The sequence below is a fragment of the Marmota flaviventris genome, chromosome 4 (assembly GCF_047511675.1).
Source record: "Marmota flaviventris isolate mMarFla1 chromosome 4, mMarFla1.hap1, whole genome shotgun sequence".
Classification (NCBI taxonomy): domain Eukaryota; kingdom Metazoa; phylum Chordata; class Mammalia; order Rodentia; family Sciuridae; genus Marmota; species Marmota flaviventris.
This window is the reverse complement of record NC_092501.1, coordinates 140654712-140677496: the sequence shown is the minus strand read 5'-3', so window position 1 is coordinate 140677496 and position 22785 is coordinate 140654712. Positions and strand designations below refer to the sequence as shown.

The window sequence follows — 22785 nt, the reverse complement described above, 5'->3', positions numbered from 1 at the left end:
CACGGAATACTTATGGATAAATAATAACAAAATTGCATAGTCCAAATCCATGCATATAATTTCTTCATGATTGTTTAGTGAACATTTTTCTGGTCTGAAAAAAAAGTTAACACATTAGTTGTTATTGATTAGTACATTATAGCTGAAATATTACACTTGAGAAAATTTAGTATAGTGTTACAAATTGTGGACTTCGAAAATTTAATCTTCCGTGTCTGAAGATTTGCACCACTATTTTCTTATCTCATATTAGACCTGTGTACTGTTAGTACTGCAACACTCTAAAGCCATGCAAGTGGCCTTTTTCTAATGTTCTGACGATGTGCTCATGCTGAGCATTCTAGGCAGTGGGTGAGAAGACAAATGTGCATCCATGTGCCACTGTGAATACATCTCTGCTCTGTTCACCTTTTAGTGGGTGAGGAACAGAAGTAGACCATGCAATGATTATATGGTGAAAGGGTATAAACCAATTTTTTGATTAAAAAACAGGAGTGTTATGGTTATACAGTGGAGACGATTATGTGGGGAAATATGGTAAAGTGCTATCTAATGATTATTAATAGGGAATTAAAGTTTTGTTTAATAAATTTAGAAATTATAGGGCAGTCTTTTAAATATAAGTTTAAGGTATTTTTTCAAATATTATAAATGTATATATTGCTTTAAGTATATATGTAAATATAAATAAAGATAAACAAGTCCTATATTTTAATGTCATCTTTTGTTCAAAGGTATTGATGCACTTGAAAGATGTCATTAATTGCACCTATGCATCGGCTTCCCAGCCATAATAGCTGTTATTCCCATGAGCAGAGACTATGATAACATGTCTATGCTATAATCAATACACCTGAAACTGGTAGATGGAGAAAAATTAGTTTGTACAATGTTGTCCAAAATCTGTAGTTGAACCTGGAGATAAAATTTAAGGCTCTGAATATTGACCACTTGAATTTTGTTGTCATTAATTTGTCACCCAAGCAGGACTGATGGAGATCTTTCCCGCCACTGTGGCCCAAGGCAGCTGCCTCCAGTTCACCTCACCTCATGCTTGCCTTAGTCAGAGGCCCCATGTTAGACTTTTTGTCCCATGCAGGCCATCCTAGTTGGGCTGGGTTTCTGCCCCCAAGCAATATGTACTCTCACTATTGGTATTGGGTTTGGCTCCCTATCAAAATCCCGAGAGCTGCCGGTGACCTCATGTACATTTGTGGCCCGACCTCTGGGCTCTCTCCTCTGTCAGGTTCCTAATGCCTGAACCACCTTGGAGTCTGACCTATGGACAGTTTCAGGGAAGCCTGCCCACTCCAGGCTGTAGGTGCTGCCTCAGTTGTGACTGTCCACCTGCCTTCAGACTGCGCTGTTGTAGCCTGTGGTGGCAGGTGTCTTTGCATCCTGTGTGGTGTGAGGTTAATTGTGTACACTCGAGGCAAAGTGCCATCATCTCTTCTTCACCACATTGTGGGACTTAGCCTCCCTGTTTCTCAGCTTCCTCATCTCTAAGATGGGGTAAGAGGATCTACTTCAAAGGGCTGTTGTGAAGGCGTGTGTGAGTGTGTGTGTGTGTGTGTGTGTGTGTGTGTAACTCAGAATAGTACAGGTCCTAATTGTTTACCTAATAACACGAAATGTCTTATGCAACCTTTCAAGGGGTTGCTTAAATAATCTCTTCTGCCTAGGCAAGTCAAAGCAACAAAGTAAAAGACCTGATTACTTTCACTAGTTAAATTTCTTTTTGTGGTAGCAGTTGAAGTCATATGAAATAGATGATGATGATTACAAGAATTGGAGCCAGATGAGAAACTGAGGCCTGACCCAGTAATTGGTGGAGGCAGAATTAGAGAATAGGACCAGCTTACAACTGGGTGCAATACTGAGAACACATCTGGAATAATTTACTTAAAATCTAGAGGGGGGTGGTGAGGATAGGGTTGGAAGATGGCATTTTATTTCCCTTTCATCATCAAAAATTACATACCAAATATTTTGAGCATGTTATACTTTGTTTTTGTGAAGAAGTTACAAATTAAGCATTGCATATTTCGATTGCATGTATTCAAATCTATTGTGGCTTAAAAACATCAAACCCATGTAAAAGAGTGACACGGGTGTCTGTTCCTGGCTAGGGTGGGAGCTGTTGGCAGAGTAAATGCATTAATAACCAATGTCTTTCCTATCTGAATGGTAGTTCAGTTGACTTATACAACCTTGACTGTGAGCACATTCTGATTAATATTGATAGTCAGTATAAGAAATGTGGCAGCAGAGATAATAAAACAAGCCATGTGTTTCTTTCTTCTTAGAAAGAACTAAGACTATTCACGAGGGGCGCTGAAGACAGAATTTTAAATGTTCTGTCAGTTTGTTCATTTACTCTCATTTTCTATCTCAAAGGGGAGATGACTCAAGACCATTCTGGTTCCATTTCAGTTCACCTAATGCAACCGTTCCTCGGGTGTTTTATTTTAACAGTTTACAGATTGAGTCATTTGAAATAGCTAATCATTTCCTAGCTATTGTGTCAGCCCATCTGAGCTACAGTGCTCAATAACAACTAGAGAGACATAATTTGGGTTCCTGTTCTTAGGTTTCACAAAGCTATCTGGTGGAAAGTTCAGCTGGTGCCCCAATTTGTTGAAGTTGGTCTGGAAGCACTGTGTTCTGCTATTTTTTTTTTTTTTTTGTCTTTCAATGTGTTGTTAAAGGTGACTTCTGTTGTAGATGTTAGTTTTAGCTTACTCTCAAAATAGGTTCATATCTAAAGGACGCCTCTGGGCAAGGCTGTGCGTGCATGGTGGTGTGAGGAAGGGGCATTACAGAGGGCTTAACTTTCATCCGGGTTTTGTGGCTAGTGACTTGGGCCCTGGAAAATTCCTTTATCTTCCTTATGATAAAGGATTGTCTTGTTGGTGAAAGGGCTGTGCTGGATTTAATCAGCTCCAGTGCTCTTTCTAGATGGTAACATTGGACCTTTCTGTGAGCTTTATCTGGCAGCCAAATTTGTGGCCTTGCAAGGAACAGGCAGCTTTGGTTCAAGGGCAAGCCTAAGGTTAATGGTGGGAAGCAGTGATGCCCTGAGCCAAGGTCAGTGCTCCCAGCCCCCAACAGCAGGTGGTTCTGATCAGGTGTGGCATTTAGGGGATTTCGTGCAGGGAGTCTATTATCACTTACTTAAGATCTAACCTGGCTTTGGCTCCCTACATTTAGAGATGTAGGTTAAACTCTCTGGGCTTTTTAAGTGGGTTCTTCCAAAAGCCTCTTTTATCAGGATTAAGTGACATTAGATCCTGAGATCTAACAAATAAGCACCTAACTGTGAATTCTTCCCTGGCTCAGTGGCATTTCTAGTCTTGAGACAAAGATAATTTTGTAAAATGCCATGTGAAGTTGTCATTCCCCTGCGTTTAGCTCTCCCTCCTCCCTGCCTATTGTCCCTGCCTCTTTGGCATTCTTAAAGGACACACTGCTTTGTGGCTGTATCTTGGCTTTTAAGCTGCTCCTGGTTTTGATGGCAGAGGCTCACAATCAATCCTTAGTGCAGTGTGTGAAGGAAATTGAGGGATATTTGCCACCATCCAGGTAATTACAGCATGTGGCTGTTGAGAGTGGAAAGGGCAATTAAGAAGAAAACGCCTTTTCAGTCTGTGGAGGAGATAACAGAAATGGCAGATTCAGCTGCTGATTCCTTGTAGTTTGTCAAAGAATCTCTTTGAGAGTTCCTCCTTGAATCGCATAGGGTCAGAACCAGGTATGTCTGTGGCAGCATCCAGATTTCTGTGTCTGGAGATTGCCAGCTCCGAAGTTCCTCTTTTATACTTGTGACTGTGTGTGGTACTATCTTGACAAAATACCTGAGACTGGTCATTTGTAAAGAACTAAGGTTTATTTCTCACAGTTCTGGAGGCTTTGAAGTCCAAGGTGGGGGCATCCAGTGAGGGCTTTTTTTGCTAGAGTCATCCCATGGTGGAAGGCAGCAGGGCAAGAGAGCATGTGTGAGAGCAAAGGACTGAACCAGGATTTATAACAACTCACTCTTAATGACAAGAACCCACACTAATGACATGAACCCATTTGTGAGGGCTGAGCCCTAATCACCTATTAAGGGTTCCATCTCCCAACACTGTTGCACTGAGGATGAAGTTTTCAACATGTGCTTTTGGAGGAGCATATTCAAGCCATAGCCACTACTATCAGCTGACCTCCTCTGCTGCCCTGTGTAGGCCCCTAGGGCTGCTTTGCAGGAAGCAGAGAAGGTGGTGGGAACCCTCCTGGTGACAGTAGGTCCAAATTCCCAAAGAGCACTTTTTCATGAGGAATACCCTGCCAGTAAGGGGACTGTCTCTAATCGGTTTGTGATGCTTTAGAGTTGACAAGGTTTCTAAAATTAACTTTCAAAGAACATCATCCTACACAGGAGGAAAGAGCTTCAGCTCAATTAAGCGATTTGCCCAGGATCATGTAAGAGAAGCGCAGTTCTGATTCAGCACTTCTGGGTGAGGCGGAAGTACTCCGATGCTGCTTTCCCACCTTATGTTGTGGTCTTCTTTCTTTAGGAAAGTGTTTCCAAGCTTCTATCTTCAAGTCTTCCCCCTAAGTGTTAATATGTACCATACATATTTATCCATAGATTGCTAGCTCTTGTTATTCGATGAGATTTATCATTTTCTCTTTTATTTTAAACATAGGATTTGAAGAAAAGTGGGATATCAAGAAAAAATGGCATAGGTAAGTGATCTTTTTTTATAACCTAAGAGTGTATGTAGGTAAATTTTTGTACATTATATTTCATAAAGTAGATTTTTTTTCTGTTTTTACTTATGGGATAAATTTTATTGTTCAAATACTCTTTCCTATTATGCAGAGGTGGGGAGAATGCTTTTCAGACTGGCATATTGGCATATGATAGGTGCTAGAGGTAACAATTAAAGTCTTAGATTTAATTCCCTCAGCCATCACTCACTGAGCTTTCATGAGGGTATAGCATCATGCCTGGTGGGTGCTGAGGGGGGTGCAGAGCAGGACAAGACATAGTCTCTGTTATTAGGGGCTGTGTTAGTTCATTTTCTGTTGCTATAACAAAATACCTGAGGATGAGTATTTATGGATAAAAAATCTTCATTTAGTTCATAGTTCTGGAGGCTGAAAGTCCCAGTACATGAGGTTCCATTTGTTCTGACTCTGGTGAGGGCCCCCCTTGGCTGCATCAGATCATGGCAGATGGTATCATGGCAGGGATGAGTGGGAGAAGCAAATGTCACATGGCAAGATAGAAAGCCAGAAAGTTTCAGAAGTTGGGCTCACTCTTTTATAGCAGCTCATTCTCAGAGGAATTAACTGGGCCCTCAGGAGAGCTACATTGATCTCTTCTGAGGGCAGCACCCCAATGACATAACCACCTCCCATTAGGCTCCACCTCTGAAAGATCTTACCACTTCACAGCCCTGCCTCTCTGGGGACCAAGCCTCCAGATCATGAGCCTTTGAGGGACACATTCAAAAGATATCCACACCATAGCAGAGACTCGTACTTAGTGGGAAAAGAGGACCAGCTGTGGCCTTTGCTCATGCTGTGTTCTTCTAGAGCCGGGCTCCGTCCTTGACTGGTGGATGGCTGTGTGCCCTTTAGGGTCAGTTCAGTCACATCCTCAGACTCATCTGAGGGACTCTGGCCCGAAAGTTGCTCCTCCCTCCTTTGTGACACACCGCCCTTCTCTCACAGCCCATCTAAGCCGTTGTTGGTACTTCCCATCCCAGCATGTTGCAATTATCCTTAGGGATGCGACCATAAGTTAGTCACCTGTTAATGTCATCTCGTGTGCGGACAGAGGGCAAGGCTGCACCTCTGGAAGTTGGAGTGGGCCTGACCTCCAGGAGTGTGAATTTTGTCCTTGACCTTCATCCCAGGGTAGGCCATGAAGATCTGGAAGACAAGCTTTGGATAACAAGGAGAGGGAACGCTCTCCTTTCTAGGCCTTTCCTTCCTGAGCCTGGATTCAGAGGATGCAGAAGAGCAGGAAGCTACCTCCCCACCCCTGCACATGGAAGGGGAGGTGCATCTGGGGCCTATGGGGGCAAGGTTCAGGGTCTGTGAGCTCTGAGAGTAGCTGCATTTAAGGGGCCAAGTCTGTTCATTGTTTTTCTTCTGTTACAACATTCCCTTTGGTTCAGCTGCTCCTTCCCACGAGGAGATTTCTCTCTGCTGCCCTCACTGGTGGTTTTGGATATTTGTAGGTTTATTTCATGGGAGCTGTTGGGTCTCCTCATAGTGCTTGTGTTTAGAGACCTGAGTCCGCAACATGAGCTTGAAACTACCCAGGGGAAGTTACCTTGGACAAGTAAATTGACAATCTTACAACTGCAAACTGCAAATCATGGTGATACCCAACTTGGTATCAGTTCATCTGAAAAAGACCCAGGGGGCTTCTTTCTCCCAAGTTTTCCTGTGCACCTATAGGAATAGGAGGCTACTAAAAAGCAATACTGTCATAGTCATGGTGTCATCAGAAAATCCAGAGTGCCTCAACTCTAGGCTCACAATACTCAGAGCAGGTTACAGCCTTCATACACCAGTTGGTCATTTTTCCTCTTTTGGCTCACTGCCTAATCAGTCGACTCACTAGTGTGCAATTGCTCTTGCTAAGGAAGACACACTTGGAGTGGTTCTTCCTGTGTATGGGTGTGTATGTCTGTATGCACGTTACCCCTCAGTTATAGATCATAAGGCTACTTGTTAGTCACCTTTTTCAGAAGAAACTGTATTGATTTCTCATCAGAAAAGCACCAGTATGATGAAATCCATTCTACGGGGTCATTTCTGAGTGCTTGGCCCCTCTCCAATGGGTGCTCAGCCACAGATGAAGTTGTTTCTCTTCCAAGCATCCTTTTCTAACTTTACCCTTGGCCCTGTTGCCTTTCCTGAATTTTCTCTGCAGCCCACTGTTAGCTGCAGTATCTCCTTGGTCCTTTCCGTATCCTTGACTAAATCTTTATCTTCCCCTTCTTCTACCCTGTCACATTGATAGCCATTATCAGGCACTTAACATGCAGCCCATTTATTGCACATTGTTGGAGGAGAAATGATGGCAGTCTGTCACGGATTGTGCCAGTGTTTGCTGAAGGCGAGTTGCAGTGAGTTCAGAGAAGTGCCACCAAGATGCAAAGGAAATAGTACAATCGTCTTATTCAGCTGTGTCCAGTGGGCAGTGGGAACCTGAGAGTCCGGCGGCTGAATGGCATCAACAGAGAAAATGGCTGCCCAGATGAACTCTGGGACCTGGACTTGGCCAGAATGTGATTCGGTTGAGGGAGGGACTAGTTTGTATGTCAGAAAATGGTTCTTGGTGCTGATGTAAAGAACTGCTGGGATTTAAGCATGTAAGCTGTTTTTTAGCACTAACTAAACTCTACCAGCCTGATTATTCCCTGGAGTGGGTTGGGGCTGAAGAGCATGTTAGTGATCTTCTGTTATTCATGAATGTCAGGTGCCCCCTTCCTCTTTAGCCTTGGCCCTGAAATAACTCTCCAACATGCATCCTATTTCTTAGCCAGTTCCAACTGTTAATATTTTCAGAGTCCTAAATTCAACTCTCTGTTCCAAGCCTTCCCCACTCTCTCTGCAGGGAAGGTCTCCCCCATCCCTTCTTTTTGTGCCTGTCCCCAGGACATAGTGGCCTCATTCCCTCCTATCTGCAGACCCTGCTGCCTGCGGCCACACTTAGCTCCTAAGACCCTAGCCAGTTTAAAGGCAGTTCATTTGCATTCTAAGCCTCATAGCACAGAATATAAGTCCTTCGTGATCTGGTGGGGCTGAGTCTGACTCTCTCTCTAACTTTATCACCCACAGTGTTTCTCATTCTTTTTTTCAGAGGGCCTGCCAGATTCTCTGGGTAGGTACTCAGGAATGCTACAGAAATAAGGCAGGCTGCCAGCTCTGTAATAACCCCTTGTCTTCCTTCCCTAATGATCTGCTACCCTCTGTGTGTGAGACAGCAGAACACTGCAGCGTTTTGAAGGGAACAGTGGAAATCCCTCTTTCCAGGATCGTTTCTTGACCCAGCCTCACCTGCTTCCCATGCATGCTCCCCTAGTACCCTGGGCTTAGCTCTGGCTTTCCACCTCCTGGTGTGGTTATCACAGCCTGACTTCTGAGCTTTAGGCTCAGACATTTCATTGCTGTGACTGGGCTCATTCATCTGTGCATTCCAGAGCCTTGCACTTAGTGGGCACTTGGAAGATGGTTGCTGAATAAATGCATGTAGCATGCAAGATTGGAGTACATAAAAAGGAAGGGGTGAGGGTGGTTTCTTAGTAGTTGTGTTAAAAAATGAATGGCAGAAATTCACAGGCATGACTCAGATATATGAAAAGGGGAAGAATTTGCTTTTGTTCTTATAAGATCTCTTCCCTGCATGGAAGAACTGTGGTCTTTGTGAGAACAATGAGAAATTTGCTGGGCTGGTAGAAGCATCAAGAGTCAGTTACCGTGGTACAGGTAGGGTCAACTTTTTGACAGACAGATCTTCTATTCTTTTGAAGATTTTATTATGAAACAAGTTGAACACATGAAAAGGCATAAATACGGAGATACTGAATATCCATGTATCTTCCACTTAGATTAAGAAACACAGCACTACTGCTGCAGCCAAAGCCTGTTAACTGTTATCTTCATGCAGTGTTTATCATTCTCATATAATCTTTTATACTTTTACATGATATGAATGCCTACATATAATATAGATCCACTTTTGTGTATTTCTTGTTCTATATTTGCAAACTGTGATTTATATTGTTATTCTTAAGCAATTTGGTTTTTTTCCCCAGGATTATCTTTTTGGTATTCAACCACAGTATATGGATTGATACATATCATGCTAGTTAATTTTTACATGTGGCTACTTTATGCTCAGAGTGCTAGTTACTTTTTACTGCTATGTAGTATTCTGATTTATATATCTTGTTAGTGGATATTTGGGTTGCTTTCTTTTTTTTTTCCTTTTATACAATGCCACTGTGAACACTCTTTTTATATGTCCTTGTATACACATGAGAGATTTTCAAGGATGATTAATAGGAGTGGAATTTCTGGGTCATGTGCATCACCTTATTAAATATTGAAAAAAATTATCCCCTGAAGCTCCATTCTTATAAAAATAAATTTTTATCACTTCTGTTTTGATATGCCACCTTATATTAATGTTTTAGATATAGTGGATCGAAGATAACATTTCAGTTGAAATGTAAAACACCCCTTTAAGCTTTATCCATGTATTTGGTGCACAGAGCCAAGAAGTCGATTCAAAGTAGATGGAATGGTTATGTTTACCTAAACTCCTAAAGGGAAGGAATTAGGTCATATTCAGTAGGTTGTTCAGCATTTCCTTTTAAATTTTTTATTGAGTTTTAACCAAGGAACATTTCAGATTATTTTTAGGAACTAGGTGGCTCACTGCAGAGCTGTCTGTTGTCTGAATATTTGAGTGAGTGAAGAAATGAATGGAACTATAGAACCAAACATAAGAACAAAAAGACACAGTGGAATACAATTAAAACCAAATTGGGCCTGGTGGTGACACACATCCCTGTAATCCCAGCTATGTAGGAGGCTGAGGCAGGAGGATCGTGAGTTCAAAGCCAGGCTCAGCAACTTAGTGAGGCTTTAAGCAACTCAGTGAGGCCCTCTCTCTAATAAAATATAAAAAAGGGCCAGAATTGTGGCTTGGTGGCTAAGCATCCCTGGGTTCAATCCATGGTCCAAAACAAAACAAACAAAACAAAACAACAAATTAGTGTCTTTGAGCAGAGGTGTTAAGGAGACAGGCTTGTGGTGGGAAGAAGGTCCCTTGTATTGGTCTGCTATACATGTGGCTGGAGGTCACAATATATGTGACATCTTCTTTCTTCCCACACCCTTGTTTGGTGGCAGGGTGATAACACCATGGCTGTTTCTATCTATTCCTGTATTATGAGTTCAGAACCTCAGCGGCCCAATGTGCTTCTTAAGTATATGGCTTGAGCATCTGCCTCTAATGGCAGGACCTCTGGGAATTGTCCCCGCTAGGTGGGCATGACATCCTAGGGTTTTGCTTGCTATTGTAAAAGACTGGACCCTCTTAAAGTGGGCCCTCGTGGGCTGGCAGATGCTGCTGGGGTATGGTCATGGGCTTTTGTGTGGCACTTTGGCCAGTGCCTGTGGTTGTTCATTTTTGCAGCCGTCTGCCTGGAGAGAACCTCTAATCTGGCTAAGTTCCTTGTGATGTATGGTAGGGATGATTGAGGCATTTATTTACAAATACTTGTGAACTCACGGGACATATGTATTCACTGTTAAGTGTCACTGTAAAAGGCTCCAGAACATTCTCAAAATGGCATAGTAGTGGTTCATTAGGGCTATGTTCTACTTTAGGTATGAACTATCTCCCACAGGCCCCTGTGTTAGACTTGGTCCCCAGACTATGGTGCCACTGGGAGGTGGTGGGACCTTTGAGAGGTGGAGAAGGAAGGTAGGTTATTGGAGGCATGTCCTTCAAGGCTCTTTGTTTCCTGGATGTCATGATTTACTGTGCCACCAGAGGTCCAGAGCAACAGGGGCCAGTGGCCACGGGCTGAAGTTTTCAAAACTATGAGCCCAAATAAATCCTTCCTCCTATAAGTTTGTTATCTTAGGTGTTTTGTCACCGAAACAGAAAGACAGCATAGGCTGCATAACAAAGTGTCCCAGAATGGGTGGCTTAATCAGATATTTATCATCTCCCAATTCTGGAGGCTGCAAGTCCAAGACCAAGGTGCTGACGGGGCTGGTTTCCTCTGCGGGCTCTGAGGAAGAGTCTGTCCCAGGCCTCTCTCCCTGGATTGTGGATGGTCATCTTCTCCACATGTTTTCATACCACTTTTCTCCACATGTCACCTCAGTGTCCAAATTTTCACTTTTTATAAGGACCCTGATCCTATTGGATTAGGGCCCACACTAACGACCTCATTTAACTTGATTGCCTCTGTAAAGATTCAATGCCATAAGGTCACATTCTGGGCTCTGAGGGTGAGAACTTCAACCTAAGTGTTTTGGGGACATACTTCAACCCATGACAATAGCAGCACAGCGCGGGAGTATGTGGTTGTGGGATTTTCAGTCACTAGGGAAGTGGTTATTCTAGTCACTTTCAAACTTTGGCACATTCTTTTTGACAGATGCAGGAGCACATTCTCCATTTGTTACCACAGCCTTGGTCTAGTACAGTGAGCTTATTTACTTGCTAACTTCTAGGAAGTTCATTTCAGAAACCAGTTTAAAAGGTTGGTCTCTGAAATTTTATATAAATAGATTTCCCCTGCTGAGAGTTCATTGCCTGGAAGGATTATTTTGTAGTTGATGCTGGGTTTTTTCCCCCTTACTTATTTTCAAGTTTATTTCAAACATTGTTTTAAAATACCTGAAAAAAAAATTTTTTTTTTTGGTTCTAGACTTAAAAGAAATTGTATTTGTCATCCAGAGCCAAAGTAATTCTTTTCATGCAAAGAAAGCAGAGCAATTGAAAAAGATCATCTTAAAAGAGGCTGCAAATCTTACACAGGTATGTGGAGATGGTTTGGAGTGTCTAATTATATATTTCTTCATATATTTTATGTTTTCCCAAACACCAAATCTGTAGAAAATCAATTTTATTTAGATGAGAGTAACTCATCTGACTCATTTGGCTTATTTAATATTGACTCTTTGTTGTTGAAAATGCTCTCCTTAATTCCTAATGCTCAAAGCATCATATACTAAATTATTGTGCATGTGTGTATAATATTTATATATGTATTTAACCTAGAATTATACAATCATGTAGGGCTTTGTATGGCTTTGCCATGAAGTCTAATAAAACAAAGTAGAAGAAATGACTTTTTAAAGGCAGGACTTAAAATAGAGATAATTATTATTCAGAATTTTGGTAACAAGTTCTAAAGGCAATTTTCATGTTGAAATAACATTTTCATTAATCTTAGTGTGGTGCTCTCTCTGTGAGCCTCTTAATCTGTTTTTTAATTGGATGTCATTAATTGAACTTTGATTTGATTTATAATGTAATATCCCAGAAGGATTATGGAGAGGAAAATCTATACATACAGGTACATTTTAATGACATTTAAAATAGACATGAGCTGAATCTAAAGTTGCTATGAATAATGGTGAGGTTTGACACAAAGGAAGATCTACTTTCTTGTACAGGAGTCCCCCTTTATTTGTGGGAATGTGTTCCAAGACCCCCAGTGGATGCCTGAAACTGCAAATAGTACCAAATTATATACTATATTTTCCCTTTACATACATATTTAGGATGAAGTTTAGTTTGTAAATTAGGCACAGTAAGAAATTAACAACAAAAACTAACAATAAAATAGAATAATTACAGCAATGCACTGTAATAATATTGTCAGCACCACTGTTGTTTTAAATTGTGCACCATTTTGAGTAGTATGATGAAATCTTGGACTATTTTGCTTAGTCCTCCTAGGACATGAACCATCCCTTTGTCCAGTGTGTCCTTGCTATATATGCTACCTGCTCACTAGTCACTTAATAGTTATTAAGTAAAGTAAAGGTTACTTGAACACAAACACTATAATTCCACAGCAGTCAGTCTGATAACTAAGTTGACTATTGTGACTAGTGGGTGGGTAGCATATAAAGCAAGGATATACTGGACAAAGGAATGATTCATGTCCTAGGAAGGACTCAGGAAGACAGCCCAAGATTTCATCATACTACTCAAAATGGTGCACAATTTAAAACTTCAGGAATTGTTTTTTTTTATGGAGTTTTTCATGTAACATTTTAAAATTGTGGTTGATCTCCAGTAATTTAGATCATAGATAAAGGGGGATTTGTGTATTGCTGTATATGTGCTTTCTTCTTTAACCAAGTGAAAAAAAAAAAAACTTCCTTCAGGACCTTTGCACCAGATTGCTATGGCCTTCAAGACAGTATATTTGTCTGTATTCAAATGCTGTTTCTTAGTTTTCTTAAGAAAGAACTTTTTTGACAAGAGACATGTATGTTTGACTGATTGCTTTCTTCTCTTGGTGGGGGCTGGAAAATAAAGGGTCAGAAATATCAATGGAGTTAAGCATCCTTAACAATATTTGAGACAAAGACATTGCTGAGAGTAAGGTTTACTGTATTTTGTCTTTAAATGATTGACATAAACTTCAAAAACCTCTCAGCATCCCTACAAGAGCAAGCTCTCTAGGTTGCCCCATTTGGAACATTATAATTTCTCAGGGAGAGAAAAGAATTACATGCTTTTGACAGATTATTGTTTTTGGTAATCAGAGATTAGATGAGCCTCATAGGTTTAAAATTCATCTTTGTCCAGAAACCTAACTTTTATTTATTTATTTTTTAAACTGGGTCTTCCTGATCTCATGAGAGGGGCAGACATACAGCAACCTTGACTAGCTAAGGTCCATCAGTTCTGGTGGAGGCACTAGGGGGTGGCCAAATGCAGGCTGCTGCAAAGAGAGGAGCACCAGTATCCTGAATAGTCCTTCCGTTGTTTCCAGACAAACTTGAACTGGATCTAGCTTCACTGGACCTTGGCCACTAACCTAAATCATGTGACCACAATTACACAATATTGGCAGGTCAGTGTACAGTTAGGCATCGCTTACTCATATATGAATTAAGGGTATCCTTTTTCCTGTGTGCCTGCCTGTTCTCAGAAATGCCTTCCATCTTGCAGAGAAAGACTCATGTGTGGATTATGTGTCATCCCCATGTATTTAACCCACAGGAGTAACTTTTGCCATTAATGTGGATAATAACATTCTTTGCCAACAAAATCTAGTTGGTTGAATTTACCCCCATACTTTCTCTGCTATTTGTCTACTCTTATTTTTCTTCTTTTGTGTAGATGAGTACACATCATTGACTCTCCTACCTTTCCCCTTCACTCATCTGGGAAGCTTAGTTTACAGGGCACCTTGGAGCAGAACAATGTTCCTGAGACTTGGTCTGCAGTGGGGATAAGGCATGAGAGTACTTTTTGGTGGGAAGTAATAGAAATTATATAAAAAATTATACAAAGAAAATTCTTTCTTTTTTTTCTCATTAGGACAAAAGAGACTTGGGAGGGTCATTCTAGGGGCTGGATGTGCCTACCCTTCTTTGGAGGCTCTGCAAAAAGTAGGGCCTAGAGGTGCAAGATTGCTGGGTGATTAAAACTGACCATAGACCCTGTGGGAGGGTGGTTAAGGTTCTCATTGAAACAGAACATGACAAATTTTTATTTAGGAATGAAAAATGTGTGTTGGCTGGAGCTTCTTGGTGTCTCCCAGTGTTTTATTTTGTTAGTTTTTTGGTACTGGGGATTAACCCAGGGCCTAGTGCATGCTAAACACATGCTCTACCAATGAGCTTCATTCCCAGCCCCTTCCAGGATGGCAGGCAGCTGAGAGGGAGTGGATCCAGCAGAGTGGAGGAAGGCTTCCATGTTTCTTCCCCTTTGCCTGGGTAATTATACCAAAGCTTGTTGACTGATGTTTCTGCCCCTGGATCCCAGCATTGTCTCCTGTCACTCAATTCTTTGAGCTTTGCTTCTCAGCAATTTCGAACTTCTTCTGGTCACCTTGTCCCGTGCCTCTGTGGCTCTGCAGGAGTTGAGCTTATCTTCCTCCATATCCCCAGGAGGCCTTTCTGTGTCCCTTCCTGACCCTCCCTTGCATAGCACTTTCTCTGTGGTCCCGCTTCTGTATCTTGTACAAATTCTTTCGTGTACTTTTCACTTTGTATTATTGCTTGTTACCATTTTATCTTTCCTACAAATTTTGAGAGCAGAGAAAAGAATGTGTCTTATTAAGTTTTTGATTTCTCAGAACCAAGCGCAGTGTGTGTACTTAGCCTGAGTTTTCGGTGAATGTTAATTGAATTGCATCCCGAAATTCATTATCTCTTCTTTCTCAGAGCTGCTTTCTTTTCTATTGTAATAGGAGTTCCTTTTCACTTCTCTTCCAGACAGCATAGATACCTTTGGTCATGCACAGGCATACACATGCACCCAGGTGTACACACACACACACACACACACACACACACGCATGCACACATATTGCATTAAGTCACAGGTTCTCTGAAGGCAGATGCTTCTTTGGATCTCTTCACAGCACTTTAGACAAAGGAAGTATCTAATATATGGTAGTCAAATTGCAAAAATTGTTTAAACACAGACAACATAAAAATGGTTTAAGGAAGGTAGAAGATTTACTTCCCCTCCCAAACAGCCCAGTCAGTGGTCAGGCTGGGGTAGGAGGCTCTACTCCAGGTTTCTTGCTGCAGGTTTCTTGGATATCTTGTCCTTGTCCACCCTGCAGTGTGTGGAGGACAAGGATGAGGACCTTGAAGTTATATATGTCCCCTTTCCTTATGTACCACTGTCCAGAACATAATCAGATAGGCATACCAAGGCTGAGAAACGCAAGGTCTGGTTTAGTGGCCTTGGGTCCAGCCAGAACTCAGGGGGTCTAACCATTAAAAGGAAGATGGTAGGATGGGTCCTGGGGAACAAACTGATGTCTCTGTTAAATTTAGGATTTTTTTTTACACCTCAGGGACTCGCCTAGTCTGTAGAAGAATTTATCTATGCATATCTCATCATTCAGTATTTACAGATTTACTATGGGCAAAGTACTGGGAAGATGAAGATCAGGAAGATAAAGTCCAGGAGAGGAGACAGGCCCGTCAGCAGGCAATCTTACAGCAACGTGGGAGTGCCGTGATGGAAGAGTGCATAAAAGAGGGGTCCCCATCATGGCTGGGAGGGGAAGTGGGCAGCTAAAGAGGAGATACAGGGCTTAAGGAGGGACTTGTGAAAGCCAAGTCCTGCATATCAGGCTCCAGTTAGGTTGAGGTCAGGGATGGGAGGGGAGGCCAGCAGGTAGGACAGCCAGGTGAGAGGTGTGGAATGTGAGGGCCTGCCATTCTGAGAGGGTATCAGCTGGGATTCAGCCATATGGGAAGCCAGCCTGGGAAGGGAGATGGAGACATGGTCACAAGGAACTGTAGGTACCTGGGGAGCCAGGCCTTACTCAGGGCTTCTTAGGGGGCACTATTGGCATTTTGAGGACCATCCCTTTGATGTGTGAGATGTTTGGTGTCTCTGGCTCCTGGTATCCTCCAATCACTGTTATAGCTAGAGTGACCCCTGGTTGAAGCTTCCTGCTAGAGAGGTCCGTTGGGAGTAGACCTGGTTGGATATGTGTCTTAAGCCCAGCCTCCATTAACTGTGGGACAATGGTGTTAGGAGAGCCAAGACCAGGGTAGGGGCTTCACTCTGAGGCCGTCAGATTATCCTGGGGCAGGGCTGCTCAGGGGCATGGCCCATGCTGCTGGGCCTTCACCACAGCCAGTGGGGAAGCACTGGATCTGGACAGGAGTGACATGGAGGTTCATGGGCCAGATGGTAGGATTTAGGCATGGGCTGAGGAGAAGGAAGGATCACTCCCAGCTAGGACTCAGGTGAGGTAGTGCTGCTAAGTGAGGCTGAGGATGGCTCTTTGCAGGTTCAGTGGGGGAAGCTGACTGTGTGTTTGCAGAGGTCATATCCTCAGTGGTATTGTCAGTGGCCAGAGGCTGGGTATTTGTTTGAAGCTCATGAAAAAGGCTTGGCCAGGAGCTGGTGGACTTGAGCCCTAGCAACACATAGGGCTGGTATCTGGAAAGTAAAAGGGCAGTGGACCCTAGGGAAGACAGGTGTTTGGGGGCCAGGTAGAGCAAGGGCAGCCCTCTAGGAAGGCTGAGGGGTGGACAGAGAGGTGCAGAGAGAAGGGTGAAGTGTGATGCTGGGAACCCCAGGTTCAGTCTTTCAAATTGTGTCCAGTCCTGAGATGTTCTCCAGAGAGGCCTCTTAGGGCATCTCAAGCTGCCCATCTTACAGGGCTTTCTCCTGGGACTCCTGCCTGTGCGCTTACCCCAGGAAGCATCACAAACGAGTGTGTTGTAGCTGGCTCATGTTACTGTCATTATTATCTCCATTCTAATCTTTAATTGTGGTTCAGAAGCACCTATCACAAAATCAGCCCCTTAAGTGTGCAGTTTGGTAGTGTCAAGTACATTCAGGTTGGCAACCCATCTTCAGAACTTTTCATCTTGCCACACTAAGGCTCTGAACCCATCAAACAACAACTGCCCATTTCTCTTTCCCACAGCCCTTGACAACCACCATTCTACTTTCTGTCTCTGTGAGTTGGGATACTCTGGGTCCTTCACATGATGGAGCCATACAGTATTTACCCATTAGTAATGGGTTTATTTCACTTAATAATGTCTTCAAGGCTCACTTGTGTTATAATGAATGTCTAAATATCCTTTTAAAAAAATGTTCAGTATTATTATTTTATTTTGACAGACTATGTTGTTGCTGGTAACCCCAGTGTACCATAATGGAAAATTTTATCTTCTGACACCTGGTTTCTGGGGTGCCCTTTGGTATTTTTCATGGACTCCCTTATGGTTAACTTGATACTGTGCATCTGCCCTGCCTTCAGACAGCAAACTGCCTTCATATTTCCCATGGCACCTAGTAGAATGTCAAATGTACAGTGTTAGAAACTGTATTTACATTGATGCATTTTTCTCAGCTTTCAAAACTTAGGAAAAACTTAATTCTTCAAAGTATTTTTCTTATACTTTATTTTATGCTTCTACTCAGTTTTGGTATGCGTGCACTATATTGTCTTTTATTTATATTTACACTTTGCAGCTTGGACAACCTGTTGAGTTAGGGGACTTAGATGGCCACTAGGTGGCGATATTGATATTACTTTTAAAGACGTGTAATTAAGTATTATCATTAAGCGACCCCCTCCAACATTTAATTTTTGTGATAGTAAACAGTCTATACTAAAGGGATAAGGAACCCTCCCTCTAATTACAAGATAGTCTGTTTTTATTTCAAAATTCTTTGCTTGCATGGAAGTCAGCTATGAGTACTGAAGGAGTTATCACAAACTTGAGCGCTGGGATTTAATTCATTCAAAACATGCTGAGTGTGCTGTCAAGGCCTAGGTAGTTTCATATTTGGATCAAGTCTTTAGGAAGTTAAAATGGCTAGCAAGATTTTAAAATTTGAAACTATACTTGATATTCCATCATTTTTTTTCTGTTTGTAGAGATTTTTATCATGTGATGAAAAGTCTAGTTTAGGGCTGGGACTGTAGCTCAGTGGTAGAGTGCTTGCCTTGTATGTGTGAGGCACTGGGTCTGATCCTAAGCACCACATAAAAAATAAACAAATAAAATAAAGGCATTCTGTCCGGATACAACTACAAATTTTTTTTTTTTTTTTTTAAATTCTAGTTTATTCCACGAATAGCATTTTAGAGATCTAAAAATTGTTGATAGTTAACATAGGACAAGCAGACAATTCTTGGGGGGCAATGATGATATGTCCTGCCCTGGAACTGCATGAAGATAGAGAAACAATATCAACTTGTGAGAAATAAATGCTGAAATGCATAGGTTGGTGGGGGGGGGGGGGCGTGCAATGTCATCTTAAAGAGACAGAATGGCCCCCTAATTGAGGTTTAACTGGGACCTTTTTCAAGAAATTGATATGCTCTTGAAAAAGAATTGACAGCCCAGTCTGCTGTGGAAGCTGGGATAAGGGAAATCTAAGAGGCAGATACTGTCTCTTCCGGGGAGGACCACAGGGTGTGGCAGTGTGTGCTGTACTAATGTGTGAGATGTATGGGGCCCTCCTGTCATGGGGTCCTGAATTAGGAAGCCTTCAGATTGTAAATTTTGGTTTCTCCATAGATTTGCCCACTGTGAGCATTCACAAATGTCGCTGGGTGAGGGGGGGAAAATCAGTAGTTAATTTTAACCATTTGCATATTTATTTGATAGCTCAAAATATCTATGCCTCCCACAATACCAGATGTCTGAACTGCTGTTTATTTATTCATTACTCCTGTCAGGTTGCACTTGACTAGAAAGTCTGCCAAAAAATTAAAGTGCAAAAATTTAATGGATTCTGTGATTATGCATCTGCTTCTAGATATTCTCTTTGCTTTGGCAAGTCATTACCTGTGCCTGTTTTCCTAAAATGCAGTCTTATTATAAACACAAACATTTTTCATCATTACAATGGGAACAAAAAAGACCAAACAACCAAAAACAAAAAAACCCCAAAACAGGAGCCTAAACTAACATTCTATCTGAAATTTAAACTGTATTTTTTGTTGTTACAAGAGGGGTGAAACTTTTCCTCATTTTCTGAGATAGTTTGGATCCTTATAGGTTGTCATTCCCATCTCCACTTTTGAAGCTTGTAATGCAGTATATAGTCACTTTGAAGTGTATATGTTACATGTTTTTATAATTTTTTCTAATCATTAAGTCAGCAGACTTTATTGACTATTATTCTACATGGAGAAGGCTGTTCTAGATAGCTGTGGTGCAAAGGCTTAAAAAGGAATTTAGAAAGGATATTTCAGTTGTGTGAATTACTTATAAGATGGTACATTTTTCATACCATAAGTGAGGTTTTCTTACATGGAAATTAGAAGTACAGAATAAGTGTACTAACGTATTTAATCAGTAATTGGTAATTGAGCATTGGTAGTTGTATTAGGCACTTTTGTCTATAGTAAAAGAACACCTGTAGATAATACACAGGGTCCTTGAGAATTCTGATACATATCTGAAGCCATTTAAGAAGCGTAACATTTTGTAAAAATATGAGTTGATATCATGCTAATTGTGCATGTGAAGCCAGAAAGGATAAAGAGAAGACTTTGGTGAAATCAAAGAAAAGGAAAAATTAGAATATAGTTCTGGAAGGTGAAGACCTGAGTTGCTGTGGAGGTCAACTTTTGTGATGCCAACGGAGACTGGAGTTTGTGCAGGCACCACTTGCCTGGTTTCACATGCATAATTCACATGATACTAACTCACGTCTTGACACAGTGCTGTACATCTTGGCTTCAAATAGATATCACAATTGTCAAGAGTCTCATGGATTGTCTTCTCAAGTCTTTTTACTATAAAATTTGTGCAGACACCATTTGCATGCACAAAGTGTTTGGAGCACTAGTGATCCTTTTAGGTTACCATGAAGGAAAAAGAAGGTTGAGAAGATGGGGTGTGTGGCTGATGAATAGGGGGTTCCCAAAGGCATGTCTTCAGATAGAGGAAGAGAGATTTTGAAGAAGTGCCACTTTTTTCCCTGAGTTCTTTTTTTTTTAAATTTTATGTTTTTTTTTTTAAATTTTTGTTTTAATTAGTTATACATGACAGTAGAATGCATTTTGATACATCCTACATAAATGGAGTATAACTTCTCATTCTTCTGGTTCTTGAGTTCTTTTTTTCCCCCCTCCCTCCATTACAGATGACAGGGTAATGTGAAATTTTAAAGATTGATCATTTTAAGAGATACACAGTCAAAAAGAAAATTGGAGGTGAAATCTGTCAGCTGAGTTTGTAGGACACTCTTTTAATAAGTCAGGCACTTGGATTTATTTTGTTTTAAATGTCTATTATGTGAACAGCATCTGTGTGCCAATTATGATTTGACTTCTATTTTTTGAGTGTAACAAAATCCTTCCTGAAGGGATGTTTATGTGTCAGCTCTTATTTTTTATTACATGAAATGGGAGAAAACAGCTCAGTCTTGGGGGACGACTCTTTGGAGTGTCTTGAATTTTCTTTAGGGTGGAAAGAAAGGCTGTCATCCGCGCCTCTTTAGTTTTTCCTTCTTATCCTACACTGAAATAACCTTTCCTAGAGCTTCAGAAGTATATGAATCACCTGCCTAAAATTATCAAAACCCATTATTGTTCTCCAAAGGAATTTCACAATAAGATTAAGTTGGGAATAATAAAGGGAAGAAAATGAAGGGCTTAATTGTGTTGTTTTGGGTAGGCACTAGTAAAACAGCGATCCAGGCACCCTTTGAAGAATCTGAAATGGGAACTTTAACCTTAGCACAAGTTGAAGGTCGTGTGTGGTCAGGGAATTGTGTGGGAACAGGGAGGTAAGGCCCTGCAGAATGAGGAGTTAGAGGCAGAGGACAGAGTGTAGAATTAAGGTAGGACTGGGGAAATGGGCAGAACCATGGATACATTATGTTTCTTTTTTTTTATTATTTTTATTTTAGTTGTAGATGGACACAATGCCTTTGTTTTATTTATTTATCTTTTTATGTGGTGCTGAAGATTGAACCCAGGACCTCAAATATGCTAGGCAAGCATGCTACCACGAGCTCCAGCCCTATATTTCTGTTTTTTTTAAGGCAATTTGCCAAAAACATAAAATAATTCCAAAAGTGGGAGATGATTAAAAGTTTATTTGTGGGGCGGGGGGCGGAGGGAAGGCAGGGAATGAGGAACAAATATTAGATGACCTGTTCAGCTTTAGGACAAATGGAGCTAACATAGCTGCTTAGAAACCTCTCCATCCTCCCCACCCCTAAGTATATAAAACTTTTGAAGTGAACAGACATTTCTAATTTTGTTGCCTTCTATTGCGAGGAGACTCTAATCCTTATTTAAAATCTGGCAGAATCTCAACCTTACAAATAAATTATACTTTTTTTGCTTGTTCGCAGGAAAGTTTTGGAAATCACCATGTTCTGGAGATGAGTTCATCAAGCCTTGGCTCATTAGATCTTAAAAAAAAAAAAAAAAAAAAAAAAAAAAAACCAAACCCTAATTTCCATAAAATAAGCCAGGAGAGCTGGCAAAACCTTTAATAGATTAGTGTGAAGAAGCCTGAGAAAGGTGGGCTGGTGCTTTCTATTTTTAGAAATTTGCTTTATTGGAGACAGTGTGAAGTACTTCATTATAAGGTTAGCTTTGAGAATCATGTATGTGATTTATGGCCTCATCTTTTTGAGGCTATCATTAAACTTTCCTTTTGAGATGAAAGCAATTGAATGTTTAATTACTTACTAAAAGTCCTTTGCAGGGAGGTACAAATTGTCAGGTGTTATGTAGTCATATTCATAGTTTTTTTTATTAAACTGGATACTTTATTATATTGCTGTTGAATAAGAATTTATTCATGTATTCACTTAATAAATATCTGTCAAACATTCACTTTGTGAAAGGGCATGGGCAGGATGCCCCAGGAGCAAACAGATTGTTTTTACACATTCTTTCACTAAAATAACACTGTTGCTTTTCACATATACAACTGGCATTCTTAGAAGCATCTTCTGTACGTGTCTTTACCTAGTATATTCTGTGCAGCACAGGAAATAGAACATTGCAACTCAAGGTAGGTTTGCCCAGCAATGATGACATCTTTGTGCTATTTGAAAGACCATGTTATGAACTCATGAGTCTATTTTGGCTGCCCAGTCTTTGAACCCCTTCCTTATCCTGGAGACCCCTCCTGTGACTCTGGAGGAAGCCAGAGCTTGACTACTAAGGGGGCAAAGGCCAGATGTTGTCTCCCTGAGTGCATAGGGGGGAGGCCCTGCGATGGGTCGGCATGGTCAGTTGGATGTTGTCAAGCAGGGTTTTGAATCTGGAGCTAGGGTCCCAAAGAAGAAGGTCACTTTAGAACTCTCTTCTGGTGGTGACATAGGGGCTAGTGGTGACAGTGGGGTCAAGTTAAGAGCCAGAGCATGCAAGTGTATAGAGGAGACAGGTGCTTCATGCAGGTGCAGATGGGACCTTGAGTGTGATGTCCAGCAGAGGTGGCCTCCCCAGGCTGTGGGTCACTGTAGACGGCCACACCCTGTGCCAGGTGCTGGACGTGGCACTTGCCTTCCCTCCAGGATTCCCATTCTCATCAGGGGAA

The 22785-nt window shown here is 41.4% G+C and overlaps 1 protein-coding gene across 1 annotated transcript in view; it reads left to right on the top strand.

Annotated features, from left to right (window-relative positions):
* B3glct (beta 3-glucosyltransferase) overlaps positions 1–22785 on the top strand; it is a 117430-nt gene that overhangs the window by 27764 nt on the left and 66881 nt on the right. The window contains exons 3-4 of the mRNA XM_027928956.2: positions 4689–4728; positions 11460–11569. Of these exons, the coding sequence (XP_027784757.2) occupies positions 4689–4728; positions 11460–11569 (150 nt within the window). The remainder of the gene's footprint in view (positions 1–4688; positions 4729–11459; positions 11570–22785) is intronic.